The following is a 24,876-nucleotide window of genomic DNA, read 5'->3' as shown; positions in this document are numbered from 1 at the left end:
AGTGCGCTGCTGTCGCTGTGTCAGCGGGTGATGCGTTCCTTGGAGGCCAGGTCTGCTGCCCCTGCTGATCCTTGCCCCCCTGAGGCCATCACCTCACCTTGTCTTACAGGTGGGCCGGCCCTTGGTCCCTGAGCACGTGACCACCCCCCTCCCGAGGGGGAAGAGAGCAGCCAACGAACGGCCAGCAGCCGTGGATTAAAAACGCCGTTTTATCCTTCACCACCTGAAGCGGGGCAAAGGGGTTGACAGTGCGCGTAGCAGGCGGCGGCGGCGGCTAGTTTCCTCATGAGGCGGGCCCATGTGGCAAACGGGAATGTCAAATTTACCTCAGGGAGAGGGGTGGGAAACAACAAATTAAGCCGAAACGGAGCCTTGGCCCGTCATATATAATATAATACTGTATATATGATGTGCCTGGACCGTCTTTCCGGGCGCGTTGCGATATTGGCGCGTTCGGGTCGGCCCTTTTTGCCCCTCCGGGGCCTCTGTAGCGGCTTCGTTGCCCTGGCGACGGGCTCGGCGCTGCCACACTGCCCGCGGAGGCGAAGGCGGCTCCGGCTCCCTCGCCCCTCGGGCTCCTCGAGTCGCGGGGGAGGGAGCGCGGCGCCTCTGGGAGCTGCAGGGCGAGGGAAAGCAGGCAGCCCGCCTGGGCCCATGAAGCCGCGTCCCTCGGAAGGGCCCTAAGTGGCCCAGCATCTCCCGGGGTTGGCATCCGGCCTTCCCGGCTTGGCGCTCTCTTGTCTCTCTCTCCGCTCGCGGAGCCCCATCCTGGCCCGTCACCAAGAGGGGGGCGGGGGAATCGCTGCGCTTCGGGGGCGGCGGGAAGGCAGGAGAGCCGCTCCTTTGGCGGGGGTGGGAACGCACCGCACTCTCGGGCTTATATATATGATAGAGTCGCTGCGTTTCCCTCCGTAAGCGCCCCCCCCCCAATCCATCTTTCCCGCCCTACAAAAAAAGGGCTATAAATCTTGTCATTCGCCCACCTCCCCGTTCTGCCACCCAAACCACCCCGTCCCCCCCCCCGGGAAATCTCCCCTGTTCTTGGAGCATCTAGGAAACGGCGCCTGCCCTCCCCAACCAACCCTTCTTGCGGGGGTGCAGGTCCCTCTAATCCGCACGCCCCCTAAATTTACATTTAAAATACAAACCAATAATCCCTTTGCACTCGTTCGGGGAAGAAGTTGTCGATTTCGCCTCCATCCCCCCCCCCCACTGCAAAACCCTCTTCAGTGTTAGCTTTCAGGTGGGCACCTGCCCCCATCTGTCCTGGAGCAGGGGGTCCCAAGATCTGCCTCCTTTCCTGGGCCAAAGAGGAGAAAAGTTGCAGCCTCAGATCCGACTCCACCCCCCCCCCCACCCCACGCCTTGCATTTCCACCCTTAGCGCCCCCACCAAAAAGAGAGAGGGAGAGAAAAGCAAGCAGGAGCGAAGTGAAAGGAGGACGTGCGTATATGCGTATGTGTGGTGGAGGAGGTGGAGGAGGAGGAAGGGAGATGTTGGTGTCTCCTTCTCCCTGGAAACGCTGGAGGGACTGAGGCGAAAGTGAAGCAGCAGCAGGAGTGAAAGTTTCCTTGCCGGAGCCTGGGCTGAGTGGCGAGTGATGCTCTTGGAGCAGCAACGGCGGCGGGCTGTGCTGGTGCCGCATTGTGTTTGCTGAGGCTCCTCCTGGGCGGTGGGGGCTCAGTAGCGTCCTACGAAGAGGAGGAGGAGGAGGAAGCAGCAAGAGCAGCAGCAGCAGAGCAGCCTCTACTCGCCCACCTCCACCAGTGCATCCTTTTAAGACGAGGAGAGGGTGTTTGTTGCCTGCTTGCTCTCTCCTCTCTCTCTCCCACCCTCTCTCCCTCTCTCTGGCCTCAGTGCAATGTGAAGCTTGCACTCAACCCTGGTTTTGTCAAAGACTGGACCTCCAACCTAGTACATGCATCCGATAATCATCTTCTCCTACAAAATGGATTTTAGCCAGAACAATCTATTTGGTTATATAGAAGATCTGCAGGAACTTACTATTATTGAAAGGCCAGTACGCAGGAGTCTAAAGGTATACCCCTCTCCCTCTCTCTCTCTCTCTCTCTCTCTATATATATATATATAAAACTGTACTTTCTAATCAAACTGCAGTTATTTCAGATTGGAATCTATTAAACAAATGGTACTACTATCTGCTATGTGCAGGCTCAGCTTGTTTTACAATGAAGAGATAGTTTGCACAGATAAGGGCATTAAATCATGTCATCCGACAGTAGAATTATTTCAGAAATGGGGTTTTAAATGTGAGGTGAGGGAAGAAATACTAGATATAAACTGCTTTAACTTGAATTAGGTTTTGTGATTATATAATTTGGGATCTTTTCCCTTTCCTTTCTTTCAGGATGTAGTTTAATAAATGGGGGGGGGGGACTATTCCTGATTTTTAAAAAGTGCACTACCTAATTTTTGAAATGTTAACAGAGATTCTGAGTATTAAAAACCAAAGGCCTCAAAACCCTGGAACTGTTTATAGACTTCCAGGAGACTGTTCCAGAGAAAGTGAGTTAAAAATTACAGCCTGACATTCTGATTCAGAAACTGAGGAAGGGGACAGCTATAGACCACATGTTTTGCATGCACAAAATCCTAGCTTCAGTTCTTACTATCTCTAGTTAGCAGGGTCAGGAAAGACCCTTACCTAAGAGCTTGGAAAGCAGATGCTAGTTGGTATAGATCATATTGAGCTAAATGGATCAATGGTCTGACTCATACAAGACAGCTTCATAACCAATTAAGCAGGAGCTTAATTTTCCATTGGCATCTTTTTAATTTCATGTACTCTGATTTAACTTATTTGTGTTTCGAGCTGTACAGCATAATTAACAGCATCATCCTAGGCATAGTCACTCAGGAATAAGTCACAGTGATCTCAATGATTAAGTATATTTATGTACTGTAAACTTGGGATGGAAGTAGTTGTTAACAGATTCAAGCATGGACTTGAGATGTTAATTATGTTAATTTGTGTTTCACACTTGACAGACACCAGAAGAAATAGAGAGATTGACAGTTGATGAAGAACTCAATGATATTGAAAGGGCTGTATATCTACTCAGGTATTTCTTCAGATAATGTTGTAGAGGGTTTTGTAATGTTACTTTTTCTCTAAATGTTTCCATCTCCATGCTTCATGGGGGTTTTTAAAGGGGTATTTAGGTTTGTTTTTTTAAAAAAAAATAGGTTTGGAATAACACCATGGAAGAAAGTTTAAAATGTGTGATGGTAGCATTTTATTTATTAAATTTGTATAAGGCCCTTCATGCACGTAGAGCATGAAGAAACGATGGGCATGCACAGATGCTTAGCTACTTTCTATTAAGTTGGCTACTTTCTACTATGGTCCTTCCCTCTGATGAGTTGGGCTGCTATTGTTTTTCTTTTTGAGGGTCACCAAATTGTGTGGTGGTATTAATAAGATTTCACATTGACTAACTCCATAGTACAACTTAATGTTTTAAAGGATTTGTTGTGTAGCACCTGAGAAATGCAGAGATGCAGATAACATTGACACAATCATCTGGTACCCTTCCCCACCCAGTCTGCTTGAAATTCTTTCTTAACAGATGTTTAACTGCCTTGAACATTTACTGTCCGAAACATGGGCTTCCTTTGACTTTCATGTAGATATCATCTTTGAAGGAGGTGCTGTTCTGAAAGATTTTCATTTAAACTTGCATTTTTATACAATGCTCACTAATTGAAGTGCCAGCTGTAAGCTTCCTTTCAGTTTGATCAGTTATTTTTAGAGTGCTCCAGAGCCATGTTTGTCTCGTTCTTTAAAATGTGCTCTGCTAATATAATCTATTTGTCACTTTTTAAGCCAGCATTTTTATCTGCCACTTATGCTTCTGATAATAGTTCCTAACTGGCAATAGCCATCATCTTGCTCTGTTTTTTTTTTTTTTAATTATCTCACTCACATGTGATTCGGAAGTACTTGCTTGAATTCACCATTTACCTTTTTCAGTGTTATCAACAGTATACTGTTCATGCAGATATTGGGTTCCATAGCTCTGGGTGACCTTTGTGTTGTTTGGAGACATAAAATAATTTTGTACATGGCTACTACCTCCACCTCATGAATATTGTTCCTCCAGTCTGCAAACCATGTCATATTTAATCACTTGCCTGGTCAACTTAGATGAAAAGGAAATGTATACAGGAAAGCGAATGGACAGACAAAGGATGGATGGAACACTCCATTGCTGCTGCTCTAACCTGTCTTAGCAGGCTACAAACCTTTTAGGAGGCTAGTAACTTTGGGGGGGGGGTTGTTTAAAAAGATATGGTAAATAATGAAATTTTTTTCTTGCACCATAGTTTGTTATTTTTCAAATGGGAGCCATATCTCATTTCCTTGGGCAGCCAAAAGGAACTGACCTCCACACAATCCAATATTTATATGTCTTGACTGGGTAAGCAGAGATTGGACCAATGTCTGCTCACCAATCACTGTAGTAGAGGCCACTCTGGTGGCTGTCATTGGTGATTCTATGCCTACCCTTAGCGTTTGCACAGTCTGATGTGCAAGGCAGGTTTCTGCCACTTTTTGGCCTCACAAGAATAGAACACGTTGCAAGCTGTCAGAGATGGAGAAAGAGAATAATGCAATTGTATTGGAAGGTTGCAGGCCTCAAATATTTTTTTGAAACAAAAAAAGATAAGATTGTATAATTGCTGATGTAGCTAGATAATTGCTATGCCACCCGTATATTTAACAGTTCTTAAAAGTTTAAGAGGATTTTTAACTGGTTTTGTATTCTTCTTGACTCCCCCCCCGCCCCCACTTTACTATACAGTGGCCCAGTTCACCTGTCATAGTATACTCTAGTTCATGGTTTACTATGAATGCACTGAGTTGAGCTGTTTCTCCTCTCTTTGCTCACACTGGGGAGAAACAAACTATGACCTATAGTTTAGTGTTACAACAGTTACGTCTGATCCTGTTTGTTCCAACAAACCTTAGTCCCTGTTTTGATTGTAACGTTAAGCCAAAGGTCATGGCTTGTTTCCTCCTGGCATGAGCTGGGAAGAGGGCGGGGCAAAACCGGAGCAATTTGCTTGTGCACAGTAAGCCATGGTTTATGGCTTATGACATGAGAATTAGGTCAATTTGTAGTCTCGTGTTGGTGGAACACAAATTCTTTCGAGTGTTCCTTTATTCTGGTTGAGGTATGTACATTTGGCTTTTAATTCTTTTCTTTTTGAGACACATGGTGAAATACGGTAAATAGTGTCGAGTGTCATCAGTGTAGCAACACTAGCATGCTTTTCTTGTTTGGGTAGTCTAGTTGTTCCTTGGTGCATCCCTGTGCCCCCCCCAACCAGTGATGCCAACCTCACCTAGTTTTTTCTGTACATTCAGTGGCACATAGAATACCTCTTCCTGACTGACCACACTTTTCAGAACAGGCTTTTCTGTAACAACTGCAACAAAATGGGTTGTGTTTTTTCCCCTATAGACTAGTTTTGCTTGTTTGCTTGTTGTTTTTTGCCATTCTATTTTCTTCCAGTTAGACATTTATTGTCATATTTCTGGCTGAACATCACCAGCATGCTGTTGGCTTGACTGATATGTGTTCTTTCTTTATTTTTTTGCTGTATGATTCTCTCCTTGAATCTCTAGCATTATTACATAACTTTTGGACATTATTTCATTATGGTCTGGTTCACGCTGTTCCCCGGAACACAGGCTCTACTTGTAGTAGGGTGCAAGAATGAGCTTTGGGCAGACATTTCCTCCTTGCCTCTGTCTTTCACATAGGCTTTTTAGAATCTTTTCTAGAATCATAGAATTGTAGAGTTTCAAGGGACTGCAAGGGTCATCCAGTCCAACCCCTTGCAATGCAGAAATCTCAGCTAAAGCATCTATGGCAGATGACCATCCCACCTCTGCTTAAAAACCTCCAAGGAAGGAGAGCCCACAACCTCCTGAGGGTGTCTGTTCCACTGTCGAACAGCTCTTGCTGTCAAGAAAGTTCTTCCTGATGTTTAGTTGGAATATCTTTTCTTGTAATTTGAAGCCATTGGTTTGAGTCCTATCCTCCAGAGCAGGAGAAAATAAGCTTGCTCCACATATTGTTGTATGCATGTAGGTCCTGCCCATCTACCTATCCCCTTTTTGCAGCACGTAGATGACAGGACTACTTTTGTAGAAATTTTTAGTTAATTGTAGTGTGCAAATCTGCGAATTGACCCAGGGTGAACAGGTTGCTGCCACTGTGTGCTGTATCAAATAGCAGAGCTTTCTCTTGCTCTCTTGCTCTTTCTTTCTTTGCCTTGCAAGTGAAGCCTGCCTTATTTGGACATTTGACCTCCAGACTTTGCTGGTTTCCATTTTATTTTGAAATCTGAAGATTTTTGTGTGAAATGTGTAAAAATGAGTGTGCTTTCTGAATCTGGATTGTAGGGGGGGAATGTGTTGAAGGTAACCTTTTAAAAAAAATATTTGACAAGTTGTGCCCCAGACAACATGGGACTAATGAGGTCATTTGACTTGATTGGTCAAACCATGGAACTTTATATTACTCTGATTTCATGTTTTGTACTAGAGAAATAGGAATAGCATTGAGATACTCAATGACCTGTTCATCCCAGGATCCCATCTCTGACAAAGCCACTTACTTGGTCACCTGTCCCAAGTAAGAATTGCTCCAAGGGATCAGGAGTTCTTACACAGCCACCAATCAGCCTCATGGGTGTAGGCAGGGGGAGGCACCTGTCCCCCCCTAAATCAATGCAAATCTTAGGTTCTGCCCCCCTAACAAAAGCCTGCTTCCCCAACAAAAATCCTGGCTACGCCCATGGTCACCCCCTTCCCCTTGCACCTGGAAATACTTTTATTAGAAACAATAAGAGAAAGCATGCACAAGGTATACAAAATGTACAAAGAGACATACTCAAATGACAGCCAAAATGTTAAGGGAAATTAATTTGAAATATCCAAATTGGGGGGTTGGATGGAAGAGAGAAAACTCTTATATGAAAATGAATCTGTAATAATAATAAAAAGCCAGCTATTTCTAAAATATATTCCTGAGAGCATTGCAGACATTATTAATTATTTTACATTTATTTATTAAATTTGTATACCGCCCTTCATCTGAAGATCACAGGGTGGTTTACAACATAAAAATGCAAAATACATAGTAAAGCAAAAGCAAAAACAAACCAATAATACCCCTCTCTCTCACACATTTAAAAGGTCACTGAATGTTACTTAGCCAAAGAACTGGTTATAGAGAAATGTTTTCCCCTGGTGCCTAAAGATAGGTAATGAACTTGCCCTGGGATATTTCAATTGGAATACTTTTTGCCCTATTCTTTTTGTGGCAAAATTTGGCAATCTTTCCCTAGTTTGCCCCAAAAGAAAGCATTGTGCTTGTGTGTCCTGCCTTTGCAGTTTATTTGCACATGATCAACACATACCAAATTTTCTTGCAAGTTAAGGTGACTTCTGATTTTCCCATTTTTGTCCAGCATTTTGCTTGTCCTGCTTACTCCTTGCAGTTTCTCCTAGTTCATACTTACAGCTTACTACTATCCTTTTTGCCTTTTTTCTTTAACCGATCAAAATATGTTCATAGTAGTAGCTATACAGCGGTACCTCTGGTTAAGAACTTAATTTGTTCTGGAGGTCCGTTCTAAACCTGAAACTGTTCTTAACCTGAGGTACCACTTTAGCTAATGGGGCCTCCAGCTGCCGGCACACAATTTCTGTTCTCATCCTGAAGCAAAGTTCTTAACCTGAAGTACTATTTCTGGGTTAGTGGTGTCTGTAACTGAAGCGTCTGTAACTTGAAGTGTCTGTAACCCAAGGTACCACTGTATATACTCAAAATGTTCTCACATACTCTTGTCATCCTTTCATCAACTCTGTGGGGTAGATCAGTATTATTATCCCCATGCATAATACTAGGGATAGGAATGGGGACTGAAACGGAGAGAATATTGGCAACTGAAGTGAGATTTGAATGTGGAACTTTCTGATTCATTGCTTAGTCACTGTGCTATACAAGTGTTGTACTTCATTTTAGGCTTTATTATCCGCCTCTGAAAAGCAGTTCAACATGCAATTGCCTTCAACCCTTATGATTACTAATGTTACAAGGATATGAGCATGTGGTAAGGTAACATTCTAAATATCATTCTTATAAGGGAAAGGACACAGACTATGATATTTTCCTGTTGTTCTTGAATTTGACTTCCATTGCTTTTGCTTTGTTATCCTGTTCCATATGTATTTGGAAAAGCCACTTTAGCCTCTCAAACCACCTAATTAGAACATAAGCTCTAATAGGTCTTGCCTCTTGGGGCTTAGCTTCTGACTTGGGAGAGCCTCAGGACATTTCGTTTTGATGCTCAATATTCCTCCGCCTCCTTTATTGCATTCTCCCCTCCCCTTTAAAATCAAGGCCTTACACTTTCAAAGAATAACATAACCAATGGGTTATGCCTCCTGGGGTATTATGTATTCTTATTAAAGACTGGGGGAGAAACTGTTTGCTGCTCATTATCCTTGTGAGGAGTCATTAGAGCTGCCACTCATGGTAAAAATGAAGAAGAATCTTCACGTGTGCATTTATCTAGTCATACATTTTATTGCCTAGGATCATGCCATTCATCTCATGTACCAAATAGTCCAAATATGTAAGCCAAATTTCTTCTCTCAACCCTTCGGTGAGGAAGGATCTTGTTCCTCATGCACTTTGATTCTTTAGTTTGAAGAGAAAATATGATCACCTGAGGGAAGCGGATGGGGGTGGGGATCTTGGCAAGGGAAGCCTTGTTACTCTTTCACAAAGGTAGCTTTCATGAATGGTTGTGTGTAACAGTGCTGTCAGGGTTTCTACAGTGATTACAGAGTATTCATCAAAAGCTGGAAAAGTATTACAGTGGTACCTCGGGTTAAGTACTTAATTCGTTCCAGAGGTCTGTACTTAACCTGAAACTGTTCTTAACCTGAAGCACCACTTTAGCCTCCTGCTGCTGCCGTGCCGCCAGAGCACGATTTCTGTTCTCCTGAAGCAAAGTTCTTAACCTGAAGCACTATTTCTTGGTTAGCGGAGTCTGTAACCTGAAGCGTATGTAACCTGAAGCATATGTAACCTGAGGTACCACTGTACAAGGGAAAGGATCCAGGAGAAGGGCACAAATGGAAAACAGGGACCAACTATTTCTGATAGCCAGCCTAGCTGCCCCAGAGTAAGACAATGGACAGAGGGTGCATTTCCCCTTCAAGAGGTGGCATTCAAACATGTACAGTCTTGATGCTGAACCAAATGTGTTGAATGTAGAAGCACATCTAGATATGCCTTTGCATGGCATTTGGAAATGCATTTATGGCAGAAATAGCACACGTGTTGCAAAATGCCCACTGCAGCACTTCTGGAAGTTTGTGACGCTGGCTATCGAGCTGACAATAATTTTGTCCCGTGGGTCACCTTCTCGCAGATTCTACCAGATCCTGAGTTTGTAATAAGTCAGGGACAGCCTTTCATTTTAAATACCCATGATATTTTATGTTTGTTGTAATTGTAACTTTTTGCACTGAAGAGAAATTAATTATTGCTTCAGAACAAATTCACTTGAACCAGAGAAGGGGGAGGAGAGAGTGAAGGACCCATATGGATGCCATGTACACAATACTGAAAGTATTAGTTATGCTGTCATGCAGATGAAATAGTTAGCTCTGGGAGGAAGAGCAGAGAAAATGTTACTCGTACTGATGCAGCCGAGCTTTTGGATCAGGAAGCTTTGCACTGATATCAAGCAATGGATGAGTCACTGGCTCAGCGTTGCTTGTCCTGAAATTCCACTGATAATTGTAAACAGTAAAATCCTTCCTATTGTTTTCATTAAGTATCTGTTTCAAGATTATGATGTGCAGTGAGACGTTGCTACTTCTTCCAGTTTAAGTAGTAGTGGGGGGTGTGTGTGTGTACATGCACACAAATGCACACATGGGACCTACAGCAAAATATTGCATTGTAAAGTGCTCGTGTTCAGGATGCAAGCCAGCCAGATTTTTCAGGATACTTCATTCTGCCATCACTGAGCCCTGGATTTCTGACCACACTCTTAAAAGACACTCAGTATTCTGTGTACATTGAACATGCTCAGTTTGGATGTTTCTCCCACCCCCAGGGCCTCCTCACCCTAATTTTTAAAGATTACATCCTCAGTCTTGAGGTTCCCCAAGCCTGCTGCTTCCTCCATCCTATGTGTGAATGGTGCCATTTTGGCTACATGAGGCTTGACACTTGGCGAATGAGTTCATTATCATTGTGTGTGGGATGCTTATGTATATATATTTGTATTTTGGACCACGAGAAGAAAAAACAAGTAGGGGAAATAATATATGGATAGATAAGAATAGAAAATTATTCTGCATGTTGAGTATATTGTTTTTATATAGGTTTACTCTTATCTCCTTTTATTTGTGATTCACAGGTTGAAAACTGTTTTAGCATCACATTAAGTACCCTTTTAATGTCACCCTCACTTGTGATGTGCTTATTTTTTTTAAAAAAAAACATTTTGTTTAACATGTCTCTACTACTAGTCAAACTATTATTATTTTTTTGCATATAATGTAAATTTAATAGATTTTATGGTGGTCAGGGCAATACTTCCTTATTCTCCTGATATCTCTAAAATTTAAGATGCTGGGGGATAGCAATGAATGATAGGAGAAGCAGAACTCTGCTAGTACCTTTGGTTTTTGTATACCATTGGACTGATCCACCAAGAGTATTATATTTTCTTTTTTCATATATTTTTAAGTGTGCAGTTCAGCTCTTGGGCATTCCTTAATGCTCATCCTTAACTGTTACACTGTAGATGTTTTTGTACTGTGATTTTCTTTTCCAGCTGTGGAAGGATGTTAATTCTCTTACTGGAAGTTTTACCAGCTGAGCCCTGTCCCTGTGTGTGTCATTAAGATACACATAAAGAAATAAAACACAGCAATCTTAATTTTGGAAAATGGTGAATTACAATAAAATGCAGTAAAACTGACAGTTAAGTTAGTAGGTGAAACGATTTTGTTGGCTGAGCTCAGAATACTGGAATTTTAGTGTATAAAAGTGATGAGAGGCCCCGATCCAGAGAAAATTAGTTACCAAGAGTTCCACTGAAATCAAGGAAATGTTGGTAGTAACTCACTTAAGTCTCCCTGATTTCAACATCATTCTAGATTCAGGTAGGTAGCCATGTTGGTCTGACGCAGTCGAAATAAATTAAATTAAAAAATTGTCCAGTAGCACCTTAGAGACCAACTAAGTTTGTTCTGGGTATAAGCTTTCGTGTGCATGCTTCTTCAGATACACCTGAAAAAAATCATTTTTTTATTGATTTAAACATGGCTTAGGCAAGGATCTGTTCCAGGATATGTATGCCTGTGTAAAAATGAAGTTCCCAAAATGATAAATTAGATATTTGTTTCATTAATTATTTGAGTGTGTGTATGCCAACCTAGCAGTTCGAAAGCACGTCAAAAGTGCAAGTAGATAAATAGGTACCGCTCCGGCGGGAAGGTAAATGGCATTTCCATGCGCTGCTCTGGTTCACCAGAAGTGGCCTAGTCATGCTGGCCACATGACCCGAAAGCTGTACGCCGGCTCCCTCAGCCAATAAAGCGAGATGAGTGCCACAACCCCAGAGTTGGCCACGACTGGACCTAAAGGTCAGGGGTCCCTTTACCTTTATGATCTACATATATGAAACCTTTCCAGTGGCTTAAATGAGACCTGGGCCTATTCAGTAAATAACCACTTACCACCATTTTTTCATTGCTGTGTTAATATAAGTGCAGCACTTTTTAAAAAGCTGAGTATGAATCAGCTGTGGCAAGAAAGCAAAGTCACCTTAAATGATTCATTCATGCTGTAAGAAAGATGTCTCTTATCTATGGCTAACTCCTAATAAAATTACAGGGCAAAATTACAGGGCGACAAATTACAGGGCAAAATATTAAAAACGAACTGGCCAGTAGCAGTGCGCACCTGGCTGATCAACTGAATCAATTTTTTAGTCGCTTTGAGGTGGGAACTGGAACTACCGTCACTACAGCATTGGCTACCAGCACATCATCAGAAACTACTACTGATAGACAACCATTTTTATTACAGACCTCTGACGTACAACGTGCCTTTCGGAGCATTAACATTAGGAAGGCAGCTGGACCGGATGGAATCACGGGACGGGTTATTAGGGACTGCGCTGCAGAATTAGCTGGGGTATTTACGGACATTTTTAACCTATCCCTGTTGCAGGGTTCTGTCCCTACCTGCCTGAAGACATCGATTATAGTGCCAGTCCCCAAGCAGTCAGTGGTGGTATCTCTCAATGACTATAGACCAATAGCTCTAACATCTGTCGTTATGAAATGTTTTGAGAGATTGGTGCTAGATCATATTAAGGCTGGTCTTCCATCCACTCTAGACCCGTTCCAGTTTGCATACAGAAGAAACAGATCTACTGATGATGCTATTTCCATCGCTGTCCATACTGTACTGAGTCATCTAGAACGACAGGGAACCTACGCAAGGCTGTTGTTTGTGGACTACAGTTCTGCCTTCAATACAATTCTGCCAGACAGGTTATTTCTTAAAATGACCAACTTGGGTATACATCAGAAGATCTGTCTGTGGGTAAGGAATTTCCTGACTGATAGGCCGCAGACAGTGAGAATGGGACCTCACTATTCTTCTACTCTAGTGTTAAGCACAGGAGCCCCTCAGGGATGTGTGCTAAGTCCCTTTCTCTATTCCCTGTACACATTTGATTGCACCCCACTGTATAAGTCCAACACAATCATCAAATTTGCGGATGATACAACGGTGGTGGGGCTCATTAGTGAGAACAATGAGACTGCTTATAGGAAAGAAGTACAGGGGTTAATTCAATGGTGTAAAGAAAACAATCTTATGCTTAACACCAAAAAAACCAAAGAACTCATAATTGACTTTAGGAGAAAGAAAAGTGTATTTTTACCATTGCACATAAATGGCGAGGAGGTGGAGAGGGTTGGTAGTTTTAAATACCTGGGCATTTATATCTCTGAGGACCTCTCATGGACTGCAAATATTAATATGGTTGTGAGGAAGGTGCAGGGGAGGTTGTATCTCCTGAGAATGCTCAGGGGACTGAATCTATCTCAGCACCTACTTCTGTCCTATTATCACAGTACCATTGAGAGTGTCTTAACCTTTAGTGTATTATCGTGGTATGGGAGCAGCTCTGAAACGGATAAAAAAGCTTTACAGAGAATAATTAAAATTGCCCAGAATGTTATTGGGCTCCAACTACCAACCCTGGATGAGATCTTCACGTCTCGCACTTTGAAGAAGTCACACAATATCCTGAGAGATCCCACCCATCCTGCTCACAACTTCTTTGAACTGTTGCCTTCGGGCAGAAGATATAGGACAATGAAAACACGAACCACACGCCTTCTGAATAGTTTCTATCCAAGAGCTCTGATTGCACTAAATAATGATCTTAGGGCCAGTTGCAAGAAATAGCAAGCAGGAAGTAGGAAGGAATGAGATAGGTTTTAGGTTATGTTATGCCTTTAAATAGGTTATGTTATATTCTGGATTATGTTATGTTTTATAGATTATGTCTGAATAGGATGAGAATGTTGGAGATACGTGCAAATGTGTATGTGAACCCGGTCTTTGGGTGGGTGTTTGATTTTCGTTGTTGTGTATACTGTGTATATATGGACAATGACAATAAATTTATCTTATCTTATCTTATCTTATCTAAAAATAAAACATGGCAGCTTAGTTGATATGGTGTAGCTGTTACTTCTGAGAACCTGATCCTGGGCAATGGAGATGGTTCAAAAGGCTGAAATAATGTGGGTGGGGAGGGGATCCTAAACTTAACTAGTGATCCCCTTATTTGGCTAAGGTCCAGAAAAGTGGCAACTCAGAGAATGGGAGGACAATAAGACATTAAAATGGTCCTGTCAGGTGGTATTTTGGGAAGAACTGAGGGAATGGTGCTCTTTGACTTTGTCAGAAGGTAGCAGACGTTATCAACAGTTAATTTTTTGATAAATAAAAGCACACACATAAACATGAAATAGCTAATATTTGGAATAGGCTCAAAATATTCTGTAACTTGAACGTCTTCATTTGAGGAGAGCATGGAGCAGGGTGTGTGTATGTGGCCTGAGTAGGGGTGTGGCTTGGGAAAGAGGCCTGAAGAGTTTTTTGAGAGCTGAAGGGCCACATTCAGTCCCTGGTCCTGAGGTTTCTTACCAATGTTTTTGAAAATCCTTAAAGAAGTTGCACCAGTTTACATCACTTTAAATTAAGATTTGAGTCATGAACATACATGTTTTCAGTGTTGAAGATTTAAATGAACAAATTGTCGTTCCAAGAATGTAGATTGTGTGAAACTTTGTAAAGTTTGGCATACAGGGAAGTACGGTGTGGTTGTTTCATCATAGTATTAATTTACATTAACCTCACTCATATTGAATGAACTACAGATCATTCCACTTTAGGCAGATTTTGTGATAATCATTTGTGAAGTAATCACATGGCACCTTCACCAGCTACTACAGTTTGCTTGGATCTAGTCAACCCATATTTGTAAGATGACAAAGCAGTGCTCATAAACTTTCTATCTTTGTACCATTCTACTGCACATAAGGGTGATGTGGAAAAAGTAAGATGTTGATAAAAGCAGATGCAAGTTTGCTGTATGTTGGTTTGTACAATTATAGCACAATCTGTGCATGCTGTTAGATCAGCTTGTTGGATATAAAATGGTTTCTTAAAATTATTCCCTCACGGTGACATAAAATGTGCAATTTTGTGGATTGCACATTTATCTGAAATATGACACACACAGCAGTGATTTATTCATACTTTTGCCTCTGCTGTACGTCACGCCTGAATCACAGTTTTCCCCATAACAGTATAAGCATGACAACTCAGGCCAAGCCATTTGAGGTACACAAAGTGCACCATTAAAATGCATTGCCCTAGCTGGAGCATTCCCTTCTTTGAAGTGCTGACCCATCTTTAACAGAGTTGTCAGGTTTGCATGTGCAGGCTATTTTCATGAAAGGGTCCCATGTGTACTTGAAAATGCTCTGAGTCGCAGAGCTCTTGATTAGTGTGCATGAGTCCAACTGTAAATAGTTGCCAGCCTCTCATTCTTGTGTCCGTCTGTCATTCCACCTGGAGATCTCAAGCTGCTGCTTCTCCACTGGTGATGGTGGGGGTGGGCAGGGTGCCCACAGGCGTATGTGTGTGTTATAAACTGCTTAGAGATTCTGTTTGCATTCAAGCAGTATGTAAATTTTGTACATTATCACAAACCTAGCCTACTCTAGATACGCTTTTCACATTGATCTGCAGACAGCTCCATTCATGATAGCATTTTATACCTCAGTGGAACTTTTGCAGGCAAAAACTGTAGGACATGATGGAACACTAAATGTTACATTGTATTATCCAGCAGTGCTGCATCTCATGACCAAGATCCTCCTATGTTTACCGGCAAGCAAATGCTGCAAGATTCCCCACAATGTTTATTAATAGATTCCTCAATGTAGGTTCTACCTCTTTCATTGCTTCTTGTACAGTGGGGCTGAGAGAATTGATGAATTGGGGTGGGGGCTTTAATTATTACATTTCTTTTTTATTTTATTTTACAGCAAACTTTATAAAAGAAAGAAAAAGTGATGAAAGGAATAGGTCATTAAAGCCTCATCAAGAGTTGAAGATAATCAAAGGGTATTAATTACTATTCTCACATGGAACAGGAAGCAATAAAATGAGAAGACCCTACAAGCAGGAAGCTTCTAAAGGCCTAGAAGCTTCACTAGTGTAGATCATATTACCCTATTGTATTATCAGCCACCTTGTGGAGTAAGTAGGTTAAGGACCAGTGCCTGATTCAAGGTCACAATTGAGTGAGGATTTGAATTCTGACTTTCCTGGTCCAAGTCCAGCACTATGTTTGCTATACAGTGGTACCTCGGGTTAAGAACTTAATTCGTTCTAGAGGTCCATTCTTAACCTGAAACTGTTCTCAGCCTGAGGTACCACTTTAGCTAATGGGGCCTCCTGCTGTTGCCACGCCGCCGGAGCACGATTTCTGTTCTCATCCTGAAGCAAAGTTCTTAACCCAAGGTACTATTTCTGGGTTAGCGGAGTCTGTAACCTGAAGCGTCTGTAACCCAAGGTACCACTGTACTGGCTTTCAGAATGTTTAAAACATGAGATCTCCCTCCCTTAGCTGTAGTTCAAAGCGGTACGATCCAGGAAGTTCTGCAGTGTGTGCTATTTTTGCATGTTTGAATCTTTAGAACTTTGCTGATTACGATTGCATGTACATTCCAGGTATCGTACCCACTGTCCATGACCTTATCCTACATTAATTTAGCGGAAGGTCCAAGTAGAGTCTAAAAACTTAGAACTATATGCACAATTAGGGTCCTTTCCTTTTTGAGGGCACCTAATAATGCAGAGAGAGACTACACAAGTGCAAGTTGTAAACTTGTAGACTTTATCCTTACCTTCCCCTGAATATGGAGATCAAGAGGGGGGATGGTGCATCCCTTTCCTTCCATTTAATGTGTGAAAAGGGCTTCTAGCTTCAAAGTCATGAGCGGAAGGATGAACACCCACACAAGCTTGTTGGTGATTTCCAATTACTTCTTCAGTAAGAAGGAAACAGCATGTCAACTTGCCATTAAGGAAATGCTTTCCACTATTTCTAGTACTGTGTAGCTAAAGCTTTTCTAGACGGGAGATATATTTCCTTATGTTTATAGCATTTCCTTAATTTTTAGATTGTGAGTGGGGGAGTTTTCTGTTGGCAAACAGCAATTAAAGCTTGAACTTGGTGAAATAAACTCCAAAAAAGAAAGAAAGAGGTTACCGGCATACACTTGATTTGGCAATGTCTCAAAATAGCCATTTGTCTGAATTATTCCATTCTTGCTGGCAGTTCTTTCGTTAGAAAACAAAGGAATAAGAAACTTGGATTGAGCAAGCTGATCTTGGTAAACAAGGTTACTATGATACATAGCTACAGTAGCATGCAGCCAATTCTTGTTTTTATTTAATCATAGTTAAACAACAGTGGGCTAATCATGTTGACTATCTAATGGTAAATTAAATAAACCATTGAAATGTAAGGACTCCCTTCTTTAAAACAGAAGTAGTAGGAAACCTGTGTAGAATTAGCCCATTAAATAATTCAGACACAAGCTTTGTGGCAGGTAAAGGCCAGTTTGTAACTAGATATCTTAATGAGAACAGCAGCAAATTAAACTAAGTGTATAGAGTGCGTTAGTTTTGGTTCCAGACAACTGAGACAGACAATGTAAGTAAGGTGAGATCTTTTGTTCTAAAGGTCTTCTAGCTGTCAAAGTGGGAGGTGGACTTTCCCAGCAAGGTGTGGAGAGTTGCCAGAGTGGCTTCAGATTTCTTTTGTTTTTTTATTGACATGAACAACTTAAAAAACAACAACAATCAAAGCATAATAAAACATTAAAAGTTCATAACGGGTAAAAAATAAAGAAGAAGCAGCAGCTTGCAAAAGCCCAGTTCCCAAAGCCTTGTGAATAGTAGTGGTGATATTAATATAAAAACAGTAACAACAACACCTTTTCACCTGTCTCTCTGAAAGAAGACACGTGAGTCCGACAAATGGGCTTCCCAGGCTCTGGGGGCCACTATTGAGAAACAAGGATGTCTTTTGACCTCCCTCAGTGTCTCACTTGGGCCAAGTCAGACAAACAGAAATGATGAGATTCTTCTTTTAGGCTTTGTGTTTTCACTACAGCACCATTAGTGCATATTATCATTTACAGAGTACAGTGGTACCTCAGGTTAAGAACTTAATTCGTTCTGGAGGTCTGTCCTTAACATAATAATAATAATAATTTATTATTTGTACCCCGCCCATCTGGCTGGGTTTCCCCAGCCACTCTGGGCGGCTTCCACAGAAACCAAAAATACACTAAAATCACACATTAAAAACTTCCCTGAACAGGGCTGCCTTAAGATGTCTTCTGAATGTCAGGTAGTTGTTGATCGCTTTGACATCTGATGGGAGGGCGTTCCACAGGGCGGGCGCCACTACCTGAAACTGTTCTTAACCTGAAGCACCACTTTAGCTAATGGAGCCTCCTGCTACTGCCGTGCCACCGGAGCACGATTTCTGTTCTCATCCTGAAACAAAGTTCTTAACCCGAGGTACTATTTCTGGGTTAGCGGAGTCTGTAATCTGAAGCGTATGTAACCTGAAGCGTGTGTAACCCAAGGTACCACTGTATCATAAACCTAGCAACTCCCCTATGAGGAAAGATTACACTGTTTGGGACTTTTAAGTTTAGAAAAAAGGTAATGCTTGTTTTTATATGAGGAGGTGCTCATTTATGCCACCAGACACCCACAGCTAGAAGAGCTGCATGGTGTGCTATTTCTGCACATTTTAAATGGCTGCTGCCCTCCTGCCAATCTGTTTACCTGGGGCCAAGTGTGAACTGTGTCAGAGGAATACTATGGGCTCCGCGCCTTCCTGTTGGGGAGGCTCAAATTGTCCTAGGGAGACTCACTGTATGAAAAGTTCTGTTTTGTAAAACCATATTGAGGAAAGAGTGAATTGAGTTAAGACCTTAATAGACATTGTAGATTGCTATAGCACCCTGTGGCTTGGTTAAATAACACAGCAAGCCTACCCCACCTTCTTTGTCCAGTATATGTAGATTGCAGTTTGGTGCTTGCAGGAGTATTATGGCATTGTGTAAACAAAGGTTGAAATGTGACTAGCACCTGCTTTCCATTGCGCAGAATATTCTAAGATGCTTATAGACCGATAATTTCTTGAGTGTTAGGTATGCCTGCTCAGATTGCCATGAACTCAAAAACTTATGTTGACCCCTGTATTGATCTCTGCTAGCCATAACAGACTGGGGATAAGTGGAATTAATGTAGGCAGCACAAGGGGAAGGGAAAAAAAAAAGGTTATTGTGCAATTGCCCCATGCTAGCTGGAACTTTTTTCCTGGCACCTTTCACTGGTTTTCAGGTTGAGGCCCGGGAATTTCCTATCCACAGAAATGGGGTGGGGGGACATCTTTGGAGAACCTCTGATAGAGCATGCAGTATTGGACAAGATGGACTAATGGTCGTGTGTGTGTGTGTGTGTGTTTCTGCTTGCTCGCATAAGCGCATGTCCCCCCCCCCCCCCCAATATCTCAGATTCATATTTTCGTATAACAGACAACACATTTTTCTTCTGCATAAAATGTTTCCTTTATAAGATGAAATAAGACTGTACCTGTATTATTATTATTATTCATATGCATATCTTCTGTGGGTGTTTCTAATCTCTTTGTGTAGAGAATGTAAGCACAATCAGAAGTGGCAACTATGCCCAAAGCGATGTCAAACTTGTAACGTTGTAATCTCCTAAAATTTTGATAACAAAATGCTAACAACAGATTAGTAACAATTCACACTGATTGAAACTGATGTTATAACTCTCTGCTATCAGTACTGAAATTAGCAGTTGGGTTGCTGCCACAAAGGCAATGATATGTATCTGCAGTTCTTTTTTGTCTTGGCAACTAGTGCACTTTGGAGATGGAGAACTGAAAACCTGGAAGGGAAGTTGATGTTGACTAATCACTGATGCCATATGCTGAGTCTTCTCAGATAGTGGGTGAATGAATATTAGACATATCATGTCTTAAAGAATGTGGTTCTTGAATTCTAATAGGTGAAACAAAGAGGATAGTAGCAATGATTATTCAAAGAACATGGTATCATTGAAGAGGTTGTACATAAAGTACAGTAAACCCCAACACGCCCAATTCAATTTCTATAATAGCTCTTGATATTGTTACAGGCTTCTCCAATCTTTGTCAACTGGTGTGAGATTCCAGGGGTCTTGGCACTCAGCCAGGTTTGTGGTTCCTTTAGAAATTAGGCACAGCAGACACTGCAGTGTCTTTATGAAATATGGTTTATTTACAACCTGCGTCTAGATGGAGAGAGATCCCAGCATTCACATCTCAAGAGGGGCTTGCTTCCTGTAGGAGCACAGCAATGGATTTCAAGGACAGAAAAAAAGCCATCCTCTGTGACTCTTTGTTCCAGCCTGTCATTCCCAGCACACATGAAGTTCAGCCTCTCCTTCTCCTTCTCGACTCCAAGAACCTTTCCCCAGCCTACATAATTGAAAATTGAAATCCTAAACCTGGCCTTTGCATGCTACCATTGGCCTTTGCTTCTGCTACTCACTTGGAGCCGTGGGCGGGGGGGGGTGGGCTTTGCAGTGCTAGTTGTTCTTAATGGCCCAGTACTCTGCTCTCTCTGTTTCTTGCTAATGGCCCATCTTCAAAACTGTTTTGGCCCACTGCTAGATTCAGTGTCTGTCAGTTTCCCTTAATACTCCAAGCATTGATTTATTCCTGTCATTTACTAAATCTAAGATTTAGTAAAAATCTTAAAAAGCAGAAAAGCCTCATAGCAATATATACACATGAGAGGGTAAGCTAAGGGTCTTTGCCACAACAGGGTGCTTGCTGGAGACTTCACATGATGTGATTCTCATATGTTCAACTCCTGGGCTACTGCAGTGGTTAGAAATTCAGTAGAGTGTCAGCCGGGGGATGGATATCATACACCATACTTTTCTGTGTATAAGATGAGCATTTTTTATTAAAAAATTATGTCCAAAAATGGGTGTCTTCTTATACATGGATAGTGCATATTTGGAAGTTGGGATTGGTTTGTGTCGTGAGCCGGAAATTGTTGAGTTGGTTTTTAGCATGTTATTGGTGTCTGTGACAAGGGCTGTTGTTGATTGGCTGTCACTGCAGCCCTAGGGTGGGTGATTGGCGGCTTCTGGTGTTGTGGGGACAGACGATAGGTGGCCTTTGTGACATGTGCGAGTGGTAGCATAGGTCAGGCGGGTGAGCGATTTTTGACAATTCCCCCTAAAAAAAGCTGAACAACTTTTGGCCACCTCCCCCCAAAAGCGCAACAACTCAGGGCAATCTCCCCCCCATTTTCTTCATTTTGCGTCCCCAAAAATAGGGGGCATCTTATACACAGGGGCATCACGGAAAAATAGTATGTTAAGTATGGTATGGTATTATGTTAAGAATTGGAATGATAACCTAAGGAAGAGGAATTGTGGCGGGAGGAAAGAGAGATGCTTTAGAAGTGGTTGTGGGCCTTATCAAGCATTGGAGAGTAATATTTTACATACTTTCAGCAAAACATTTCCTTTGAAGACAGTAGGACATTCTGGATACCTTGCCCTGCGTTTTACCTTTCATTTATTGTTCATTGCCACAAGAGCATAAGCAGAGCCCTTCTGGATCAGAGTATCCATTTAGCTCAGCATTTCAATTGAAACACTACTCTGACCTGAAAACCAAAGCAGGCAAACAGTGAGCACAGTCATGCTTTTGATTTGTACAAGAGATTTCTTTTTTTAAGTACAGAAGGAACCCATTGTGCTAATTTCAAAGCTGTTTCTTCAAAAGAAGTCTTCACCTGTTCTTGAAGTCTCTAGTTTTTCTTTGTAACATAGCCAGACATTTTCACACATTTGTGGTTTGACTTCCATAAGTATTCATATCCACATTACCGGTAGTTCTAAAACCTGGCTATTAGTTTATGTTCCTGGATGAGCTTCCACCACTTTTGGTTTAACCACTTGACCCTTTGTCAACATTGTAGCCTCTATGTTGTTTTACAGTGGATGTGAATCACAGTAAGTGTTTTGCATACGAAAAAACCATAATACGAATCAGTATTAGGCATTTGTAGCTTGACACCATTGGTACAAACTGAATGGAACAAATAAATGTCCAACTTTTGCTATTCTTGCCATTTGCATTTTGCAGTCACAAGTGATTGACCTGGTAGGAAGGAATTTGATTGTGTTTAATACTTTGTTCATAGCTATGTGAATTAAATAAACTGGATATGAAATGTACATTATGACTCAAATGCTTCTAGTTGTCCAAAAACTTTTCTGTTGTGTAATCTGCTGAATCACCATTAGCAAGCTACAGTGTCTGTGAATTTGAGCCTTTATTTGCAAAAAACCCAAAAAACAAAAACAGAACCACTAGTTGCTGATATTATGGAGCAAAGCTAAGTTTTCATCAGTGTCAGATATCCGAAGGAAAGATATGCTTGCTTTATTTAACCATGACCTTCCTAATACCTTTTAGAATTTAATGAGAATTTATAAGCTGCTTCCTATATTAGTTTCCAAACCAGAGTATGGAAACAGAAATATAGAGCTTGTTCCAGTTGAACATAGGCACAGTGCATGGATATATGCAGAAGAGTCCTAGTGGCCTTATTCCTTTTTTTCCTACCAATGTGAGAGTGTTAAGTTGAATAGCAAGGAAAAGGAGATTTATACATGCGTTTTGTTTCCCATGAGTTACTTGTGCTCCAGAGCATAAAAACCTCCATATGTGTGTGCTATGCTTGTCCTTGACTGAATCCATAGTATCAGGGGAAGCTTATTGCAATCTGGGCTTCCCAACACATAAATCTCTTAACAGCGCAGACATTTATACTGATTTATAGTTCTGATGGTTATTAGTGTGTTTGTGTACTTCTGTATTGCAGCTTATGTATTGTACCCCACCCAGACCTCTGATGAAGGCTGTACATATGACTACAAATATCTTTGTATTTAACCCAAATACTATTTGGGCAAAATAACTTGGTGATGCATTTGTATACATTTCCCTTAATTAAAATTCACACTGTGTAGTATGTGTGTGTGTGACTTCATATGCCTCGTATCTCTATGCACTGTTGGTGTGAGCATCTACTTTTGGGTTTTCATTTATTTCTGCAGCAGAGTTCTTTTTACAGAAAAGTTTTCCTGCACCTTCTACTTCTTTACAGCAGCAGCAGCATTCCAGCTATCTCTTACTGAAATTCCCATTACAGTCATACCTTGGGTTACAGATGCTTCAGGTTGCGTTTTTTCGGGTTATGGACCCGCTGAAACCCCGAAGTACCGGAACAGGTTACTTCTGGGTTTCGGCGGCCGTGCATGCACAGAAGTGCTAAATCGCACTTTGCACATGCTCAGAAGCGCTGAATCACAACCCACGCGTGCGCAGATGCGGCAGTGCGGGTTGCAAAAGCTGTGGGTTGTGAACATGCCTCCCGCATGGATCACGTTTGCAGCCCGAGTGTCCACTGTACAGGAATAAACACCATTTGGCTCAGAGTCTTTATTATTTACAAAACTTTACATTGGTCATCAGTAAAGAACAAAACAAATAAAGAAACATAATCTTTTCCTCCTTTTAGCCATCCGGCCAGAGACCTAACGCTGACTCATTCACATTCTCATTCATGCTGACCCCAACTTAGTTGATCTCATGCCCTGATAAGGACACCTGTTCCTGGGGAAATTTTCCGTTGCCTAGCAACTTGTTCAAGGCCATTTACAAGTTTCTTCTAGAATATTCCAACAGCCCTCCTAACTTGAAATTCTGCCTTGAACACCTGGTATTCTCCCCCCTCCTTTTATTCAGTAAGTCCCAATTCCATAGTCAGCATTTGAAATTTTACAGCAGTCAAATGCTTTGTAAAAATATCTGTAGTCATAAGCTCTGTGGAACAATACCTGAGCTTGAGCCACACTTTAAAAATGCAATATTTCACATGTGCATAGAGTATATCTAAGTGTTTTGTTTTAGGTAGTATCTGGGTTAGCGGAGTCTGTAACCTGAAGTGTATGTAACCTGAAGCATATGTAACCCGAGGTACCGCTGTGTGATGAATGGTTCCTTTAAGGTATCTTAAAACACGTTTCATTGCATTCCAATCTTGCTGTGTTGGCTTGGACATTTTTCTGCTAAGTATGTCAGTTGCATTTGATATGTCAGGCCTGGATATGTTTGCTAAATAAAGCAAACTTCCAATTACACTTCTGTATTTGTCAATATCCTCAAATTCATTTTCATCATCTTGCTTTTAATATTCTAGAGTCATTGGAGTAGCAACTGGATTACAATTCTCCATGCCATTTGACTCCAGCAGAGCCTGAATTTTACTACTTGGGCTAATCAGAAAAGAGCCTGATTCATCTCTGTCTATTTGCATGCCTAGGTAATTTGCCTGTATTCTGTTAGAAGTTAGATTTTTCTATTTTACCTTATCCAGTCAGCTGTTCCAACCAGTAAGAGCTCACAAGCTGGGTGTTGCTCAGTGGTTAATAAATAAAAAAGGAGAAGACAAACAAGCAAGTCAACATTATTCTAGAAAAGAACACAATATGTATTACAGTGTTCCTTTACCCTTTGAGTCTGAAAATTTTTAAGTACAGTCGTACCTTGGTTTTCGAACAGCTTAGTTCTCAAATGTTTTGGCTCCTGGTTTGCAAACTATTTTTGGAAGCCGAACGTCCAGTGGGGATTCTGCAGCTTCAAATTGGCTGCAGGAGCTTCCTGCAGCCAATCAGAAGCCGTGCTTTGGTTTCCAAACATTTTGGAAGTTGAACGAACTTCCAGAATTGATTCTGTTTGACTTCCAAGGTACGACTGTATTGTAAATTGATCTTGATTTTCTTGTTTTATCTATTTGTACACCACTTTCTTGTTGTTGTTGATGATGATGATACAATAAAGTGGTGTACATTTTTTTATGAAATAAATAAAATCAGCTGGACTCCAACTTAGTCTATATGAGTGGATCCCTTAGAACTTACCTTTAGAGATGATGGAAAGTTGACTGAAACCACCAGCCATTATTGTTGAGAAGGCAGTTCTGGATGAATTCTGTCTCTAGTATTTTTAACTGTCCAATCCCTGACC

The 24,876-nt window shown here is 41.6% G+C and overlaps 1 protein-coding gene across 3 annotated transcripts in view; it reads left to right on the top strand.

The window, feature by feature from the left end:
* Nucleotides 1-266: 266 nt before the first annotated feature.
* The window catches only part of PPP4R4 (protein phosphatase 4 regulatory subunit 4), an 81,622-nt gene continuing 57,012 nt past the window's right edge, over nucleotides 267-24,876 (top strand). The window contains exons 1-2 of one of the 3 annotated variants that reach the window (XM_053375989.1): nucleotides 267-2,038; nucleotides 3,010-3,083. In XM_053375989.1, the coding sequence (XP_053231964.1) occupies nucleotides 1,919-2,038; nucleotides 3,010-3,083 (194 nt within the window). In that variant the 5' untranslated portion in view covers nucleotides 267-1,918. The remainder of the gene's footprint in view (nucleotides 2,039-3,009; nucleotides 3,084-24,876) is intronic. The other 2 variants (XM_053375970.1, XM_053375978.1) reach the window with 2 other exon arrangements.

The sequence above is a fragment of the Podarcis raffonei genome, chromosome 1 (assembly GCF_027172205.1).
Source record: "Podarcis raffonei isolate rPodRaf1 chromosome 1, rPodRaf1.pri, whole genome shotgun sequence".
NCBI lineage: Eukaryota > Metazoa > Chordata > Lepidosauria > Squamata > Lacertidae > Podarcis > Podarcis raffonei.
Note: the sequence above shows the minus strand (reverse complement) of the source record. Positions and strands in the feature narration are given on the sequence as shown.